The sequence below is a fragment of the Mytilus californianus genome, unplaced genomic scaffold, assembly GCF_021869535.1.
Source record: "Mytilus californianus isolate M0D057914Y unplaced genomic scaffold, xbMytCali1.0.p SCAF_2, whole genome shotgun sequence".
In the NCBI taxonomy this organism is placed as follows: Eukaryota; Metazoa; Mollusca; class Bivalvia; order Mytilida; family Mytilidae; genus Mytilus; species Mytilus californianus.
This window is the reverse complement of record NW_026262668.1, coordinates 106,091,564-106,109,329: the sequence shown is the minus strand read 5'-3', so window position 1 is coordinate 106,109,329 and position 17,766 is coordinate 106,091,564. Positions and strand designations below refer to the sequence as shown.

At 31.8% G+C, this 17,766-nt stretch overlaps 2 protein-coding genes and 1 long non-coding RNA gene across 12 annotated transcripts in view; 1 reads left to right on the top strand and 2 right to left on the bottom strand.

The window, feature by feature from the left end:
- LOC127728532 (E3 ubiquitin-protein ligase TRIM33-like) overlaps positions 1–17,766 on the top strand; it is a 316,221-nt gene that overhangs the window by 291,868 nt on the left and 6,587 nt on the right. The window contains exon 2 of one of the 4 annotated variants that reach the window (XM_052235977.1): positions 13,216–13,599. The exons of 1 other annotated variant lie outside the window; for it this stretch is intronic. The gene's annotated coding sequence lies outside the window, so the exon portion shown is untranslated. Of the gene's footprint in view, positions 1–8,917; positions 8,941–10,788; positions 10,810–13,215; positions 13,600–17,766 lie in introns of those variants that run through there. 2 more of the 4 variants (XM_052235978.1, XM_052235975.1) reach the window with 2 other exon arrangements.
- Positions 440–17,766, bottom strand: part of LOC127728513 (rho GTPase-activating protein 15-like) — a 77,524-nt gene continuing 60,197 nt past the window's right edge. For all 5 annotated transcript variants that reach the window (XM_052235917.1, XM_052235920.1, XM_052235918.1 and 2 more), the window contains 2 exons: positions 8,443–8,548; positions 440–7,775 (listed from right to left, as the gene is read on the bottom strand). In XM_052235917.1, coding sequence (XP_052091877.1) covers positions 7,601–7,775; positions 8,443–8,548 — 281 coding nt within the window. In that variant the 3' untranslated portion in view covers positions 440–7,600. The remainder of the gene's footprint in view (positions 7,776–8,442; positions 8,549–17,766) is intronic.
- LOC127728547 (uncharacterized) lies at positions 9,111–15,029 on the bottom strand. 3 transcript variants are annotated; one of them, XR_007994157.1, is made up of 4 exons: positions 13,874–15,029; positions 12,446–13,016; positions 12,124–12,285; positions 9,111–9,640 (listed from the first exon to the last, which is right to left on the bottom strand). It is a non-coding gene; the product is annotated as an uncharacterized LOC127728547 (long non-coding RNA). The 3 variants fall into 3 exon arrangements; XR_007994155.1 differs by lacking the exon at positions 9,111–9,640 and having other exon boundaries at positions 11,169–12,285; positions 13,874–14,355; positions 14,593–15,029; XR_007994154.1 differs by lacking the exons at positions 9,111–9,640; positions 12,124–12,285 and adding an exon at positions 11,169–12,123.

Sequence of the window (17,766 nt, the reverse complement as noted above, 5' to 3'; positions counted from 1 at the left end):
TTTATTATCAAAGATTCAATTAATGTTCCTGCATCTTTTCAAATCGTGTTCTCCTTTCTTTGCATAAATAGACTCTGAAATTTTTGGGTGCTTTTATTATTGTTACTGTTTATTATTTCAATTTAAGAAAATACTGCATACAAATAAAGGCTTTTGCAAAACCTATCCTGTTGAAATTTACGAAACAATCAAAACATCACAAAAATTTCTGAATTTACAGTATTCTGGAAGGATCAGTCATAAAGTAAACAACTGTCTCGGTATACGCTGATTTCATGGTCCATTGTAAAGTCCTATAGACAAAAAGGATACAACTTTTCAAGTCTTGTCCAGTCTCTTAAAAATATTTCTCCCTTGCTCTGGAAAACATCTCGACATTCCTTGTAATTATATATATAAAATCTGGTAAGGCCAAAAAATGAAAAAGAAGACATTAAAATTATGTTTTGTTATTTTTATATTTATATACATAATAATCTTGTTTAAATTCATTATTTATTCAAATTAAAATTAATATACACTAAAATCTGTCAGGATCAACATATTAACAATACTGGAATATGAAAGCTGTACTTGTACAGGTATGATAAATTTTCCGAATGAGAGTTTGTCTTGGAAAAGAAACACATATGTCTACAATATATATCTAATTATATGGTCATACATTACAAATACTCTTTTTGAATCTAATATATGACAATCCGGGTACAATAGTGAGATGATTCATGTACACTTTGGAAATATATGTCACTAAATGCATAGGTAGCCTGCTGATACAAGTCAAATGTTATTTATGTAAAAATTTTGAAAAGATAGAAATTTCAATATTACTTTTTATATCTGGCATAACTTGAAAAACATAGTCATACTCATTATCTTCAAACCCAAAACTTGACCAACTCCTTATCAAGAAAAATAAATCATCCTCTCCTCTTATGGAATGTTTAACATGATATGTTCTTTTATAATACTAATGAAACATTTAATCAAGTCAGCATTTCATAATTACTGCAGTACTGGAAACCAACTAATTTTTGTGAGCAATTTATTTCGTGACTTTCAAGAGTACAAACATCGTTCTAAAATTAATTGGAGCCAATTAGTATTTTCTGTTACATGAATACATTTTGTACATCCGCAAAGTAAGAACATGATGAAAATATATTGTTGCCAAGTCCAATAGAAAAGGCTAAACGTGAAAAAAATATCCACAAAAATTAGTTGATCTACAGTATTAATTATCTGAAAGAACCAGTAAACCATTTTTTTAAAAGTACATTGTAGTTGTTCATTATAACTATCCAGCCCATACGTCCGGCCATATCTTTTAATGATAACAGCTAACAGAAAATAAATTACAAGTAGATATCAATACAAGTACAATCATATAAATTAATATAATTTATACTCAAAATCAAAGTTTGTAGAGTTGACTGTTGTAGATTAACATTCTGATCACATGAAGACAGTTCTTCTGTAATATTCCATTATTAAACTGTCTAAAGAATTATAGACATAAATCAAAACATAATAGTTTGATTTCTCACTTAACCTTTCCATGTGTCTACTACTTTAACATAAATAAACATCTACAAAAATTGTGAACAGGGCTCACATATTCATACCCTCAACCACATTTGTATCTATGGCAGTCAATATTGTTTTAGAAAACCAAAAAATCATTCAATTAAATAGTAATATAGATGCATAATGCAGTCAGGTACTGAATATTTGTCAAGAGTTTCTTGAATGAAGTTGTAAATGAATTAGGGATACAAAGTAGACAAACGTACATGGATAAATAAAATAAAATGAACAAATAGCAGATCAATCATGCTACACACACTACTTTCTATGTTGGGATTTTAACTAACAATATTAAAAGACAGTGAAATGAAGATATGCAACATATATAAATAATTACATATGAACACCATTTCAACTGATGAAATACTGTAAGTATTATCAGTTTTATAAAATTTAAGGTATTGTGTTCCCTTAAGTATTTAAAGTTCCTAATCTGATCCCACAGAGAAAACTTTTCCTTTGAGTTTTTTTAAGAGCAGTTCCCAATTCAATGATGTAAATTATTTGTGACCAAGACTTTTAGTATTTTTGTAAACAATAGATGTCATGTTCAAAGAGAATGAGAATTAAAGCAGATTCACCAAATTTGCTAAAGGTTTTCATCTTGCATATTGATTTTATTGTTTACACATCACAATTGTTTGTACATACAAAATCCTATTTCTTTAATTTTTGTCATTCCAGTATTGTCTGAAATCTTAACCAAAGAGCTTCTTGGCTCTGGGTTGGAAAATGGTATTCTTTCTTAGTTTTTATTCCCAATACTGTTCTCAATTCTACTGAAAGACTGAGAACTGTGACTAGAACAATTGTGAACAAAAATCTGTGATTAATATTCAGTATTCATCTCAGATCATTTATAATTTTGATTCTTCTCCAACTCTACATACCTAATGTTGACAGAAAATCTTTATAATCAAATAAAAACACAATTATAGCTACTTTTTAATGTCATGTTTATTTCCTTGTACAGGAAGCACATGTATGTAATTACTGAGAACAGATGATTAAACATCAGGAAACAAACTCTGAAAGAACCTTTGTACACAGATCAGAGCCAGTAGTAGTATAAGAAAATTAACAAACAATGTTCCCAAAAGAAGATTCAAATTGATTTCATAAAAAGAATATGAAAAGAAAAGTTGAGCAAGGCAAATCTGATTTGTCAAGACATGAAAATAAGCTATCTTTCGGAAAAACAAAGTGATGACAGACAAAAACATTTAATGTCTGGCCTCTGTTTCACAAAAAATCTTACGAATAAAACAGATAAGTATACTGAATTGTTCATGACTTACAATCAAAATTTTTTGTGAAACGCAGGCCAGCAATTTTGTTACTCGGGTTATAAATTTCAACTTTAAAACTGAGAAAATTATTTATCCATATCTAAAATACAATATTAGTAACCCTAAAAAATAAATTGTAACTTTCAAGCAAAAAGAAGTCTTAAAATTAGCAAAATGAAGTAATCCAAAATCAGCAAATTGAAGCATTACTTTTATGAAGGTTATAAAACCTGACAAAAAAAGTTACAAATGAATGTCTTTATATTTTATTATCAATAAATAAATACATCTTCCAATGTATTCATGGAATGTGACATTTAAATCATATAATGATTATAGGGGTGTAGGCCAATAATACTACCAATACACTTCTGTTCCATTCAATGAATAAACTGCCTTAATGAGAAAGCTCACATACTCCAATGAATGAAATGGTATAAAGCCTCCCTACTAGGTCAGTACTAGCAGTACTAGGATATGGATTCCATACTACAATCTTTAAAATATTCCAGCTTATTTGAGTGTGAAAACAGTGGATCATCTTTTAAAATTTAGGTACTCAGATAAAAAATGAAAATATTTTTCCTGGAGACACACATAGGTAAGTTATATAAATTTAATCCAACTTGCCCTCCAAAAATGGTTGTCCATTTGATTTTTTTGCTTGGGTTATAAATATGATATTACGACAGACTCACTACAACCCAATATATATCAAGTCTTGTATGACATACTTCTTTTTTCACAACTATTTCTCTATCCTGGAATGATTATCTAAAACTGGAATGATATATATATATATATATTTATATATGTGACATTCTATATGTATGTTTGTCACATTTAAACTATTTTGTATAATATAATGTCATATTATATCACATTACTTTTACTGAGTAATAAAAAAAATAATCATAAAGGGATATGCTGTTTATCATTAAGGACAAGTATTGGGCTTGTCACAATACAGTGTATATGAGCAACAGCTCACTGAAACTACTAGGTCTAACTGTCGGGGGGTGGGAAATTGTATACCACTGTCAAAAATAGTCCTTGAAATGAAAACTAAATATTTAGGCTTTGAACCCATTTGAGCCATTTTATAAATTATGCTTAATATGTGGAAGCAGTTAAGCTGGATTTTGCAATGTTAAAACAAATCCAACTCCTACTTAGATAAAACAAATACTATTGTAATGCCAATCCTTTTTAGCTCCCTTAAATGTCTACTATCTAGGAAACAGCAAGAGTTTTGTCAAATCTGATAGGAAATATTTTATGTTTTGCATTATGGTGCGAGTCATTTAAATCCATTGAACCACTAAACAGAACCAAATCATTAAACAAACACAGAATTTAAGTGAGTGCCATAGAGGTAGACCAAAAAGTGGGGAGGAACTTCTGAAAGTGACAAACACAAAAGAAATTCAATTAAGTCCATTTAATAGTCTAGAAGTTAGTCAGTGTCCTCTTATATTTTCATATATTTTTTTCTTTTCAATATTTTTTTCTTTAATTGGGATTTTCAAAAGTGGTGGGGCTTACTATTTTCATGATTAATGGAGTTTGGAAATTAAGTAAGAACCATTGATCCACCAAAAAAAAACTTATTTACACTTACACCAACTTTTAATATGCTTTATATTTAATTAACCTAACTATGTAATTAAAAAAATTAACAATTCAAGTATCACAATGCAACATTACCAAACATAACAATATATATTTTTACTTATATAAATGATAACTTTTCTGACATACACATATCTGCTGTATAAGACTCTGTTTATAAATTATGCACATGTGCAGTGTTTTCAAAATTAATCATGATCTTTTAGTAAATATAAAAACATTTAAAATGTATCAAGTTTTCTATATTAAATTATAAAAAAAAGCAACATTTACACAACATTATCATAACTGTATTCACCTGCCCTCCTTTTCTCGTGTGAAAATCTTATGTTTTTTTTTAAATTGAGGTAAAATTGCAAATACAAAAGTCTTTGAAAGCTCTTTTTTAACTCATGAATCTATTGATATACAAAGGTTAATATCAGAATATCATAGAAATCTAGTTAAAGAAAATTAAAAGGAGGGCATAAATTTTTAACTTATTAGATGATATAACTTCTACAGGCATTTGTTTCCTAAAATTAATTTTAAAAACAAAAATTCCCTGTAGAAATTTCTTGGAAAAGGCTCATGTATAAATTTCACTTAATGTGCAATATATATTATTTAAAAGGCCTTTCCAAAAAAAAAAATCCATTTAGAAAAGAAATAGTATGTTTCAAATTTCCTTAGTGTTTTTTTTTCTTCTTTATCATTATATCTAACAGATGTTTATTGTTAAAAATCAAAATATTATAAATGATGTCTTGTTTAAAAGAAAATGTACAGTACATGAAAGTTTTTAATAGTAGTTATATTGTATAGGACCATGGGCCTGTTTTTGAGGTACAAGCATTTGAAACTTAAGACTAGAAAAAATGTATCTGCTTTGTTTTAAATCAAATACAAGAGAAAAAAATAACTGTTCAAAAATATAACAAAAATCTAAAATTATTTACTCACAAGGTTCAATAGATTTAATTCTAATATTTTTGAAAATGACTTTCCTTAATGGTACAAAAGTATTAGAAGGAAACCTTATACACAATTAAATATTTATTTGCTCTGCACTGTGGTGTAAACAAAATTTACTCCATAGGCTACACAAACTTGAAAGTTAAAGGTAGAAAGACAAAAGATATAATACCTGCATTGACTTTTTTTTAATCTTTTTACAGCTGTACAGAATTTTACCCTTGTTGTTACCCATGACAGTTTTATTTTTTATATTGCACAGATGAATGGATGTTTAAATTTTAGCTGGCAATCTTCCATCTATATTCAACATGAAAACATATGAATAATATATGTACTGCTTTTTACTAGATCCACAAGATTTTTAAGGTAGCTTGGGGATCTTCTGTCCATCTTGGATTTTAAAATAGCAGAAAACAACCAGTCCAGATCTTTAATTAAATATGCAAATTATGACACAGGGATGCAAGTCATTTGTAAGACTTTTCATCTCAATAAAGAAAATTATGTGTTTGGTCTTATTATTACAACTGTTTTTACAAATAGAAAATATTTTGTTTATACAATTTTCTTCCAACCTACCCATATTAGGAAAAATAACTCTAACACTTCAATTTTATAAAGGAATGTACAGTAAGTTGATATGTTTTGTTTTGCAGCCAGAAAAGAGTGTACCCTTATTTTCTCAAAAAAATCCATGATCCAAACATAATATTAAATTTTTGAAAATTGCATGATAAAAAATTCTATGTTTTATTTCAATTTGAATTCCACTCTATGGGGTTAATAAATTAACAGTCTAGAGAGACTTCTTATATAGTGTGAACAGAACATTCTGAGTCTTAGTCGACCAAAACAGTATATATATTCATGTCTGTGTTACTTCTTCCTGATATGAATATGTATGAAAAAATCAAAAATTCAAAGTCAACTATTTAAACATACTAAGAAATAACCTATACTGCTTATAACTGCAGCACACACACACACACAATAGTACATATCTTTGTATGATATAACATGATTGATAAAATTCATAGAAAATTCAACAACAAAATTAACAAATATATAAACAAAATTAAACCATCAACATGGGCACCATCAGAAAAAAATGAACCAGCATACCACAAAATCAAAAATGTATGCAAAAATGGAATATATCTGTTACTTATAGCATTGTAAGGCAAAGCAAAGCTTTAAACTCTTTTCCTTAACCTCATTAACAGCAAAGAACATTTTCATCAGCATTCCTCGAATTATCAGTATACTGCTTAAACTTAAAACTAATCAATAAACTAACCAATAAAAAAAACACTAAAATTTTATGTTGTAAGTTTCAACAAATACCCTTAAGCCAAAAATTAAAAAATATGTGTGTTTACTGTTACCTGCTGGAGAAAAACTAGGATCATTAGTTCGCAATTTTTTTTTATTATTATTTGATCTGAAACCCCATGAAATAGCCTTATCCTATTCCAGATTTGGATTCAGTTTTCCATTTACCTATATTTTCGATTGGCGGCCATTTGTCAAAGCTGTTTTTGTCGATCAGATATGTTCGACTTGATTTTACACAATACCTGTTGATGATTTCAGAATTAAGGTTAGCGGTTGAACAAGTTGAACATTTGTGTCAAGAATAATACCTGTGAAAACATAATTTTCCCTAATTTTCAGTGAAAAAATGTAGGGTCCACACTCAAAAATCAGGGTTATTCAGGGTACAGTAAACACAATGTATTACTTGTTAGTTGCTATGAACTAGTTATTGTTTCCGAATATTACAAATTAATCCTTAGATCCAAAACTTTAATTTCCATACAAACACATCACTGAAGAATGTACTTTCAACATTAATTTCATAGATGACAACTTGTACTTATCCTGACTGGATTATTCTCTTTTATATGTATCTGTTTCAATAACACCTTAAAGCATTAATAAATTAAAATAAGGCTTCAGTATAAATTTAAAGCAGATAACAAACTTGGGTTCTGCAAATAACATTTCTTCTTCGCCATCATTGAATAATGCTATATAAAGGTCAGATTTCTCTTCCATACACAAATTTACTCTATACTTTGTAGATTGTCCCTGAATATCAATCAAATATAATATATCTCTTAATCTTTCCACTTTCACCTGAAGATAGCCTTACTTTCTAATAAACAATATTCAACAATTTTACTTTGGTAAACCATGTTCGTGGCTATACAGTGATTGTTTTCATGTTGTGGCCAGATCAACGTTGGACCAAATACAATGGCAATATTCTGTACTTCCATCCTATTTTCTTTACTTAATTCTGTCACCCTAAAAATTAAAAAAATAATAATATCAAACATTGAGACAATTTAGAAACATAATTTATTTTTGAATTACTCACAAATATATACTTTTTTTATAGTCAAATGACAAAACAGGCATTTATTATTAAGTAGTCAAGAAGAGTAGTTAAAATAAATCTGTACATATAATGCATTATAGAACACAAAAAAGACTTTCAAATTCTTTCATATCAAAATGTTTGAAAAATAATGTATATCTATCAAAAAAAATAAATAAAGTAAAATAAACAAATTAATTCTACTGCCAACCCATAATAAAATCATTCAATAACATTTTGAACATGAATCAAATATTAAAAAAACATATACAGTACAAATAACAATCACTTGTAAATATTCCGATGGCACACTTCTTTCATGGTCAGTTGGTAAACAATACAGATTTTTGTATGCCATCAATAGGTCAAGTGTTACAAAATCTCAGTTGAAATGTAACAGAATTTCCAAAATTTCTGATCCATGGACAAAAATGAAAATGAGTCCAATTTCATGAAGTGCTGCAAAATCCACAATCATACCCAATTTTTATATGTGTGTTCTAACAATTGCAATACAAGTACTATCAATCATAAAAACATTGCAGAAATTTCTGAATTTTCAGTATTTCATTGTTACTGAAAATGCATACTTACTTTAACAGATGAGCACAAAGGCATTTAAAAGTTTCAAAGTTATATTTAGGTAAATTGTGTATATTATCTCTGAAAATCCTCAGTCGTTCTGCAGTTGATTCTCTTGCTGAAAAATATGAAGAGACAGTTATAGCAGTTATGTATTCGTTTTTTTACACAACTTTTTGCATAAAGATGAATATGAGCGCAGCCTGATACCACTGCAGAGGTTGATCTCTGAACAGTTGGGGCAAGTTTGGACACAATATTCAAGCTTGATACTGTCTGAGTTTAGATTGTGATCAAATTTTTGACATAATGTAGGTTTCTGACACAAAATAAATGTGGAAAAGATCTCAATAAAATGCTCCGCTGGGCGCAGCTTGATACGACCGCAGAGGTCGAACCCTGAACAGCTGGGGCAAGTATGGACACAACATTCAAGCTTGATACAGCACTTAATTTGGATTGTGATTTAATATTTGACACAGCATAGGTTTCTGACACAGAATGAATGTGGATTAGAACTTAAAAATTTTAATTTACCTATTCAAACCATATCATTATTCTTTGCTTTTATATATAAATCAGAAATAACCAATTTAAAATGGAAAATTTGAAAGAAAAAAAAAGGAAAAAAATGAAAAAAAAAATCCCTCCCCCAAATTTTTTGAACCCCCTAATGATTCGTCACCCCCAAACTCAATCTCAGCCTTCCCTTTGTGGTATGGTACCTTGCAGTACAATTTCATAGAGATCCATACACTTGAACACAAGTTATTGTCTGGAAACTAGAAAAATGCTTGTTTTTAGGCCCCTTTTTGGCCCCAAATTCCTAAAATTTTTAGGCAATTACCCCCAAACTCAAACCCAGCTTTCCCTTTGTGATATGAAACCTTGTAGTACAATTTCATAAAGACCCATACACTTACACACAAGTAATTGTCCTGAAACTAGAAAAATGCTTGTTTTTTGCCCCTTTTTTGCCCCTAATTCCTAAAATTTTTAGGCAATTACCCCCAAAACCAATCCCAGCCTTCCCTTTGTGGTATGGTACCTTGCAGTACAATTTTAGAGAGATCCATACACTTGAACACAAGAAATGATCTGGAAACTAGAAAAATGCTTGTTTTTAGGCCCCTTTTTGGCCCCAAATTCCTAAACCTTTAGGGCAGTTACCCCCAAACTCAAACCCAGCTTTCCCTTTGTGATATTGAACCTTGTAGTACAATTTCATAAAGATCCATACACTTACACACAAGTTATTGCCCTGAAACTAGAAAAATGCTTGTTTTTTGCCCCTTTTTTGCCCCTAATTTCTAAAATTTTGAGGCAATTACCCCCAAAACTAATCCCAGCCTTCCCTTTGTGGTATGGTACCTTGCAGTACAATTTCAAAGAGATCCATACACTTGAACACAAGTAATTGTCTGGAAACTAGAAAAATGCTTATTTTTGGCCCCTTTTTGCTAAACAATTTGGGCAATTACCCCCAAACTCAATTCCAGCTTTCCCTTTGTGATATGGAATCTTGTAGTACAATTTCAGAAAGATCCATACACTTACACACAAGTTATTATCATGAAACTAGAAAAATGCTTGTTTTTTGCCCCCTAATTCCTAAAATTTTGAGGCAGTTACCCCCAAAATCAATCCCAGCATTTCCTTTGTGATATGGAACCTTGTGGTACAATGTCAGAGAGATCCATACACTAACACACAAGTTATGTCTGGAAGTTACAAAAATGCTTATTTTTGGCCATTTTTTGGCCCCTTATTCCTTAACTATTGGTACCATAACCCCCAAAATTAATCCCAACCTTCCTTTTGTGGTATTGAACCTTATGGTAAAATTTCATAGAGATCCATTCACTTAAACTAAAGTAAGAGTGCGAAAACCAATATGTCTTCAGAGGACGACGACAACGATGACGCCAACTTCATACCAATATAAGACTGCAAAATTTTTTTGCGGTCCACTGAAATAATCTATTGAGCAATACTTTCAATCGAAGATTTCTTCTTGAAACTTTTTAAAAAAATTTGAAATTTCAAAAATTTTGAAGAAAAAAAATTGGGAAAAAAAATCCCCCCCTAATCTTTTTGACCCCCCTTTGGAGTAATTACCCCCAAACTCAATCCCAGCCTTTCCTTTGAGGTATGGAACCTTGTAGTACAATTTTAACGACATCCATACACTTATACTCAAGTTATTGTCTGGAAACTAGAATAAAATGCTCCGCTGGGGCGCAGCTTGATACGACCGCAGAGGTCGAACCCTGAACAGTTGGGGCAAGTATGGACACAACATTCAAGCTTGATACAGCACTGAATTTGGATTGTAATTAAATATTTGACACAGCATAGGTTTCTGACACAGAATGAAAGTGGTCTAAGAACTTAAAAATTTTCAATTTACCTATTCATACATGTGATGGACTGTGAAACTCAGATCAGGAGATTGGGAAATTTTGGTCAGGAGATTAGGACTCAGATCAGGAGGTTTTTAATCGACATTAATTTTGTTGTAAATGTAACCGTGTGCTGTAAAAATGGTCTTTTAAAGTGTGTTTTCTTCAACTTTCCATCCAATTTATTATGTTTATAGTACCCTTGTACTTATAAAGTTTCTCCATCTTTATATTCTACATGTTCAATCTAACATTGTATTTTTCCAGTATGTTCTTTAAATTTTTTACTTCATATTCTATAAAACAATCATTGCAACCAGAACATTTGTTTAGCTATTTGCAAATAGTTTTTATTTTTTTTTTTCTCTTGCATATAGTTTTTATTTGCAAATTCAGAAAATCATTTTATCTGTAAATTTAGGGTCATAGTTATTATATAAATTTCAATTTAAGCCTTGAAAGGAAGTCTAGAGTCCTCAAATAATTTTCAAATTATTATTTTTTTATTTGTCCTAAAACATTTAAAATCATTTAATAACCATCCTTTTATGATTATTTGTTCAATTTATATTTTATTTATATTCTTTTAAAAATTTTCATTATTAAAAGGAAAGTAACTTAAAACAGGATAAATCAAGGGAAGTAACCCAATAAATACACAGTTTTTGTTACACAACGGCAGTTAGCCTGAGGTAAAAATCGTTGATTACCTGTATGTTTGACACCCAAGCTGACAAGTGAAGCCATATAATTATGCATGTTAATTGATTTACAGGTAAAATATAACTTCAGGTAATGTCAGTTACACCAGATGCCTGAGATGATATGTTGGGCAGAAATTTTTCATTCATGAAAAATTTCATACACGGGATTTTTTCCTCTTCAACGGGAGGTCGGGAGGAGACCCCTGAAAACGGGATTATTGTACTCCCGTCGGGAGGTTCACATGTATGCCTATTCAAACCATATCATTATTATTTGCTTTTATATATAAATCAGAAATAACCAATTTAAAATGGAAAATGTTAAAGAAAAAAAAGGAAAAAAAAATCCCCCCCCAATTTTTTGAACCCCCTTATGATTCATCACCCCCAAACTCAATCCCAGCTTTCCCTTTGTGGTATGGTACCTTGCAGTACAATTTCAGAGAGATCCATACACTTGAACACAAGTTATTGTCTGGAAACTAGAAAAATGCTTGTTTTTTGGCCCCTTTTTGGCCCCAAATTCCTAAACGTTTAGGGCAATTACCCCCAAACTCAATTCCAGCTTTCCCTTTGTGATATGGAACCTTGCAGTACAATTTCATAAAGATCCATACACTTACACACAAGTTATTGTCCTGAAACTAGAAAAATGCATGTTTTTTTTGCCCTTTTATGGCCCCTAATTACTAAAATTTTGAGGGAAAACCCCCAAAATCAATCCCAGCCTTCCCTTTGTGATATGGAACCTTGTAGTACAATTTCAAAAGATCCATACACTTACAAACAAGTTATTGTCATGAAACTAGAAAAATGCTTGTTTTTTGCCCCTTTTTGGCCCCTAATTCCTAAAATTTGGAGGAAATTACCCCAAAAATCAATCCCAGTATTCCCTTTGTGATATGGAACCTTGTAGTACAATTTCATAAAGATCCATACACTTACAAACAAGATATTGTCATGAAACTAGAAAAATGTTTGTTTTTTGCCCCTTTTTGGCCCCCAATTCCTAAAATTTGGAGGCAATTACCCCCAAAATCAATCCCAGCATTCCCTTTGTGATATGGAACCTTGTGGTACAATGTCAGAGAGATCCATACACTTACACACAAGTTATGTCTGGAAGTTACAAAAATGCTTATTTTTGGCCCCTTTTGGCCCCTAATTCCTTAACTGTTAGTACCATAACCCCCAAAATCAATCCCCACCTTCCTTTTGTGGTATTGAACCTTATGGTAAAATTTCATTGAGATCCATTCACTTAAACTAAAGTTAGAGTGCGAAAACTAATAGGTATTCGGACGACGACGCCGGACGACGACGACGACGACGCCAACGTCATACCAATATACGACCACAAAAATTTTTTTGCGGTTGTATAAAAATGCTTATTTTTGGCCCCTTTTTTGCCCTTAATTCCTGCATGTTTAGGGCAATTACCCCAAAACTCAATCCCAGCCTTCCCTTTGTGATATGGAACCTTTTGGTGCAATTTCAGTGAGATCCATACACTAACACACAAGTTATTGTCCCAAACTAGAATAAAATGCTCCGCTGGGGCGCAGCTTGATACGACCGCAGAGGTCAAACCCTGAACAGTTGGGGCAAGTATGGACACAACATTCAAGCTTGATACAGCACTGAATTTGGATTGTAATTAAATATTTGACACAGCATAGGTTTCTGACACAGAATGAAAGTGGTCTAAGAACTTAAAATTTTTTAATTTACCTATTCAAACCATATCATTATTATTTGCTTTATATATAAATCAGAAATAACCAATTTAAAATGGAAAATTTTAAAGAAAAAAAATGAAAAAAAAATCCCCCCCAAATTTTTTGAACCCCCTTATGATTCATCACCCCAAACTCAATCCCAGCCTTCCCTTGGTGGTATGGTACCTTGCAGTACAATTTCAGAGAGATCCATACACTTGAACACAAGTTATTGTCTGAAAACTAGAAAAATGCTTGTTTTTTGGCCCCTTTTTAGCCCCAAATTCCAAAACGTTTAGGGCAATTACCCCCAAACTCAAACCCAGCTTTCCCTTTGTGATATGGAACCTGAAACTAGAAAAATGCTTGTTTTTTGCCCTTTTATGGCCCCTTATTACTAAAATTTTTAGGGAATTACCCCCAAAATCAATACCAGCCTTCCCTTTGTGGTATGGTACCTTGCAGTACAATTTCAGAGAGATCCATACACTTGAACACAAGTTATTGTCTGGAAACTAGAAAAATGCTTATTTTTGGCCCCTTTTTGGCCCCTTTTTCCTAAACTTTTTGGGCAATTACCCCGAAACTCAATTCCAGCTTTTCCTTTGTGATATGGAACCTTGTAGTACAATTTCATAAAGATCCATACACTTACACACAAGTTATTGTCATGAAACTAGAAAAATGCTTGTTTTTTGCCCCTTTTTTGCCCTTAATTCCTAAAATTTGGAGGCAATTACCCCCAAAATCAATCCCAGCATTCCCTTTGTGATATGGAACCTTGTGATACAATTTCAGAGAGATCCATAGACTTACACACAAGTTATTGTCATGAAACTAGAAAAATGCTTGTTTTTTTCCCCTTTTTGGCCCCTAATTCCTAAAATTTGGAGGCAATTACCCCCAAAATCAATCCCAGCATTCCCTTTGTGATATGGAACCTTGTGGTACAATGTCAGAGAGATCCATACACTTACACACAAGTTATGTCTGGAAGTTACAAAAATGCTTATTTTTGGCCCCTTTTTGGCCCCTAATTCCTTAACTGTTGGTACCATAACCCCCAAAATCAATCCCCACCTTCCTTTTGTGGTATTGAACCTTATGGTAAAATTTCATTGAGATCCATTCACTTAAACTAAAGTTAGAGTGCGAAAAACTAATGTGTCTTCGGACGACGACAATGACAACGACGACGACGCCAACGTCATACCAATATACGACCACAAAAATTTTTTTGCGGTCGTATAAAAATGCTTGTTTTTGGCCCCTAATTCCTAAACTGTTGGTTCCATAACCCCCAAAATTAATCCCAACCTTCCTTTTGTGGTATTGAACCTTCTTGTAAAATTTCATAGAGATCCATACACTTAAACTAAAATTATTGTCCAGAAACCAAATGTGTCTTCGGACAACGATGATGACGATGACACCAACGACAACATCATAGCATTATACGAACCCAAATATTTTTTTGTGGTCGTATAAAAAACAAGAAATGTATTTAACTATAAAGTATAAAGCAATAAATTGCTTCGCCGAGCGCAGCTGGATACGACCGCAGAGGTCCAACCCTGAACAGTTGGGGCAAAAATGGACACAATAGTCGCGCTTGATACAGGTCTGAATTTGGATTGTAATTAAATATTTGACACATAATAGGTTTCTGACACAGAATAACTGTAGTCAAAGAACTTAGAATTGGTCATATGATTTGAATTTATATTCAATTTTTTGCTTTTGTGCAATTTACATTGCTGTTGCGAATTGACCCCCCCCCCTCCCCCACCCCCCCCCCCCCAAAAAAAAAATATATTTTTACCCCCCTTTAAAATAAAAAAATATTTGAATAAATTTTCTTTTTAACTTCTGAAATCTGAAATGAGAAAAAATTGTCCCCCTCACAATTTCTTTTTTACCCCTCCCCCCCCCCCCCAATTTTTTTTTCACCTCCCCTCCCTTTATCAAAAAAAACCAATTCTTTCCCTCAAGATATGGTCATAATCTCAATTCAAATTTCCAATGGAGTTTGCAACCATAATTACCCATTTAAATACATCATAAAAGTCTTATAATAGAAAATGACATACATAATCATGGCTAAAATTAATATTTCTTAATCAGCATTTTTAAATAGTAACTTCTAAAAATAAATTGACATTTAATCACCTCAAGACAATACAACATTTCTTTATACATAATTTAAAAGCAGTGTAAGGGAGGTAATCCAAACATAACATTGTACTTTTTTTAATTGTCCATTAACCAGGAAACCCTGGTTTTTCCCCCTTTTTTGCCCCTAATTCCTAAATGGTTTGAGCCATAACCCCCCAAAGCCAATCCTAACCATCCCTTTGTGGTATGGAAACTTGTGGTATAATTTCAGAGAGATCCATACACCATTCCACAAGTTATTGTCTGGAAACTAGAAAAATGCTTATTTGGGTCCCTTTTAGGCCCCTAACTCCTAAACTGTTAGGACTATAACCCCCAAAATCAATCCCAACCTTCCTTTTGTGGTTATAAACCTTGTGTTTAAAATTTCATAGATTTCTATTTACATTTACTAAAGTTATTGTCCGAAACCAAATGTCTTCAGATGACGCTGACAAAGACGACGTGATACCAATATACGACCGCAAAAAATTTTGCGGTCGTATAAAAAGCTGAAGGCTTAAATAGGATACAAACAATAAACCAATGGGACAAATGAGAAGTGACTTGGTACTACCACTTTCTACACAAAATATCAACCCAGTTTTACAGAACAAGAACTACTACTTGCATGAGGGTTCATTTGAAACTTCAAAAGTAATACAAAACAGAACACATACCAAAGGCATCATGTGACAAGGAATAAAAGTAATAAACTGCTTCGCTGAGCGCAGCTGGATACTCCCGCAGAGATCCAACCCTGAACAGTTGGGGCAAAAATGGACACAATATTCAAGCTTGATACAGGTCTGAATTTGGATTGTAATTAAATATTTGACATATTATAGGTTTCTGAATAAATGTAGTCAAAGAACTTGAAATTAGTTATATGAATTGAATTTATATTCAATTAAAGATTTCTTGCTGTTGTGCAATACACTATGCTGTTGTGCAATACTTAGTAAATCTGTTGTTAGACTATAAACAAATAAAGTTCAATTTCTTCTCAATGTCATATTTGAAATTTATGAAAATCAATAGGGAGATTACATCAATAACTATAAATAATTCACCAAAGTTTCATGAGAATTGCTGAAAGCATTTTTGAGTTATTGTCTGAAAACTGGAAAATCCCCCTTTTTTAATGAATAAAACCCCATAACTTGGAAATGTAAAATCTAAAATTCATAAAATTCTAAAGGGAGCTTACATCAATAGATATCAACAATTCATCAAAGTTTCATGAGAACTGCTGAAAGCATTTTTGAGTTATTATCCGAAAAATGGAAAATCCCCCTTTTTTTTATGAATAAAACCCCGTAACTTGGAAACGTAAAATCTAAAATTTATAAAAAATCAAAAGGGAGCTCATGTCAATAGATATAAACAATTAACCAAAATTTCTTGCAAATTGGTGAAAGCATTCTTGAGTTATTGTCCGAAAACTGGAAAACCCCCCTTTTTTTAATGAATAAAACCACATAACTTGGAAACATAAAATCTAAAATTTATAAAAAACGAAAGGGAGCTCACGTCAATAGATATAAACAATTCACCAAAATTTTATGCAAATTGGTTAAAGCGTTTTGGAGTTAATGTCCGACATGTTGACGACGGACGGACGGACGGACGGACGGACGGACGGACGGACGGACGGACGGACGGACGGAGACAGACAGACAGACAGACAGACAGACAGACAGACAGACAGACAGACAGACAGACAGACAGACAGACAATGATATACCATAATACGTCCCGTAAACGGGCGTATAAAAACTTGAACTCCATACAATCAATAATTAAGGTCAGAATATTCTGCATCTAGTAAATAGAATGTAAGTAGCAGAAATATTCTGTAAAAGGAAATTGAACACAGAATGTGATCACATGATAAAAATAAAATGCTTTGCTGGGGCGCAGCTTGATACGACCGCAAAGGTCGAACCCTGAACAGTTGGGGCAAGTATGGACACAACATTCAAGCTTGATACAGCTCTGAATTTGGATTGTTATTAAATATTTGACACAGCATAGGTTTCTGACACAGAAAGAATGTGGTCTAAGAACTTGAATTTTTTTAATTTACCTATTATGGTCCAATGTCCAAAATCAAAATACATGGTTAGATTCAGCATATCAAAGAACTTCATATATTCAATTTTTGTTAAAATCAAACAAAGTTTAATTTTGGACCCCAGCTTGGACAAACTTGAAAACTGGGCCCATAATTAAAAATCTAAACACATGTTTAGATTCAGCATATCAAATAACCCCAAGAATTCAATTTTTGCTAAAATCAAACTAGGTTTAATTTTGGACCCTTTGGACCTTAATGTAGACCAATTTAAAAAACGG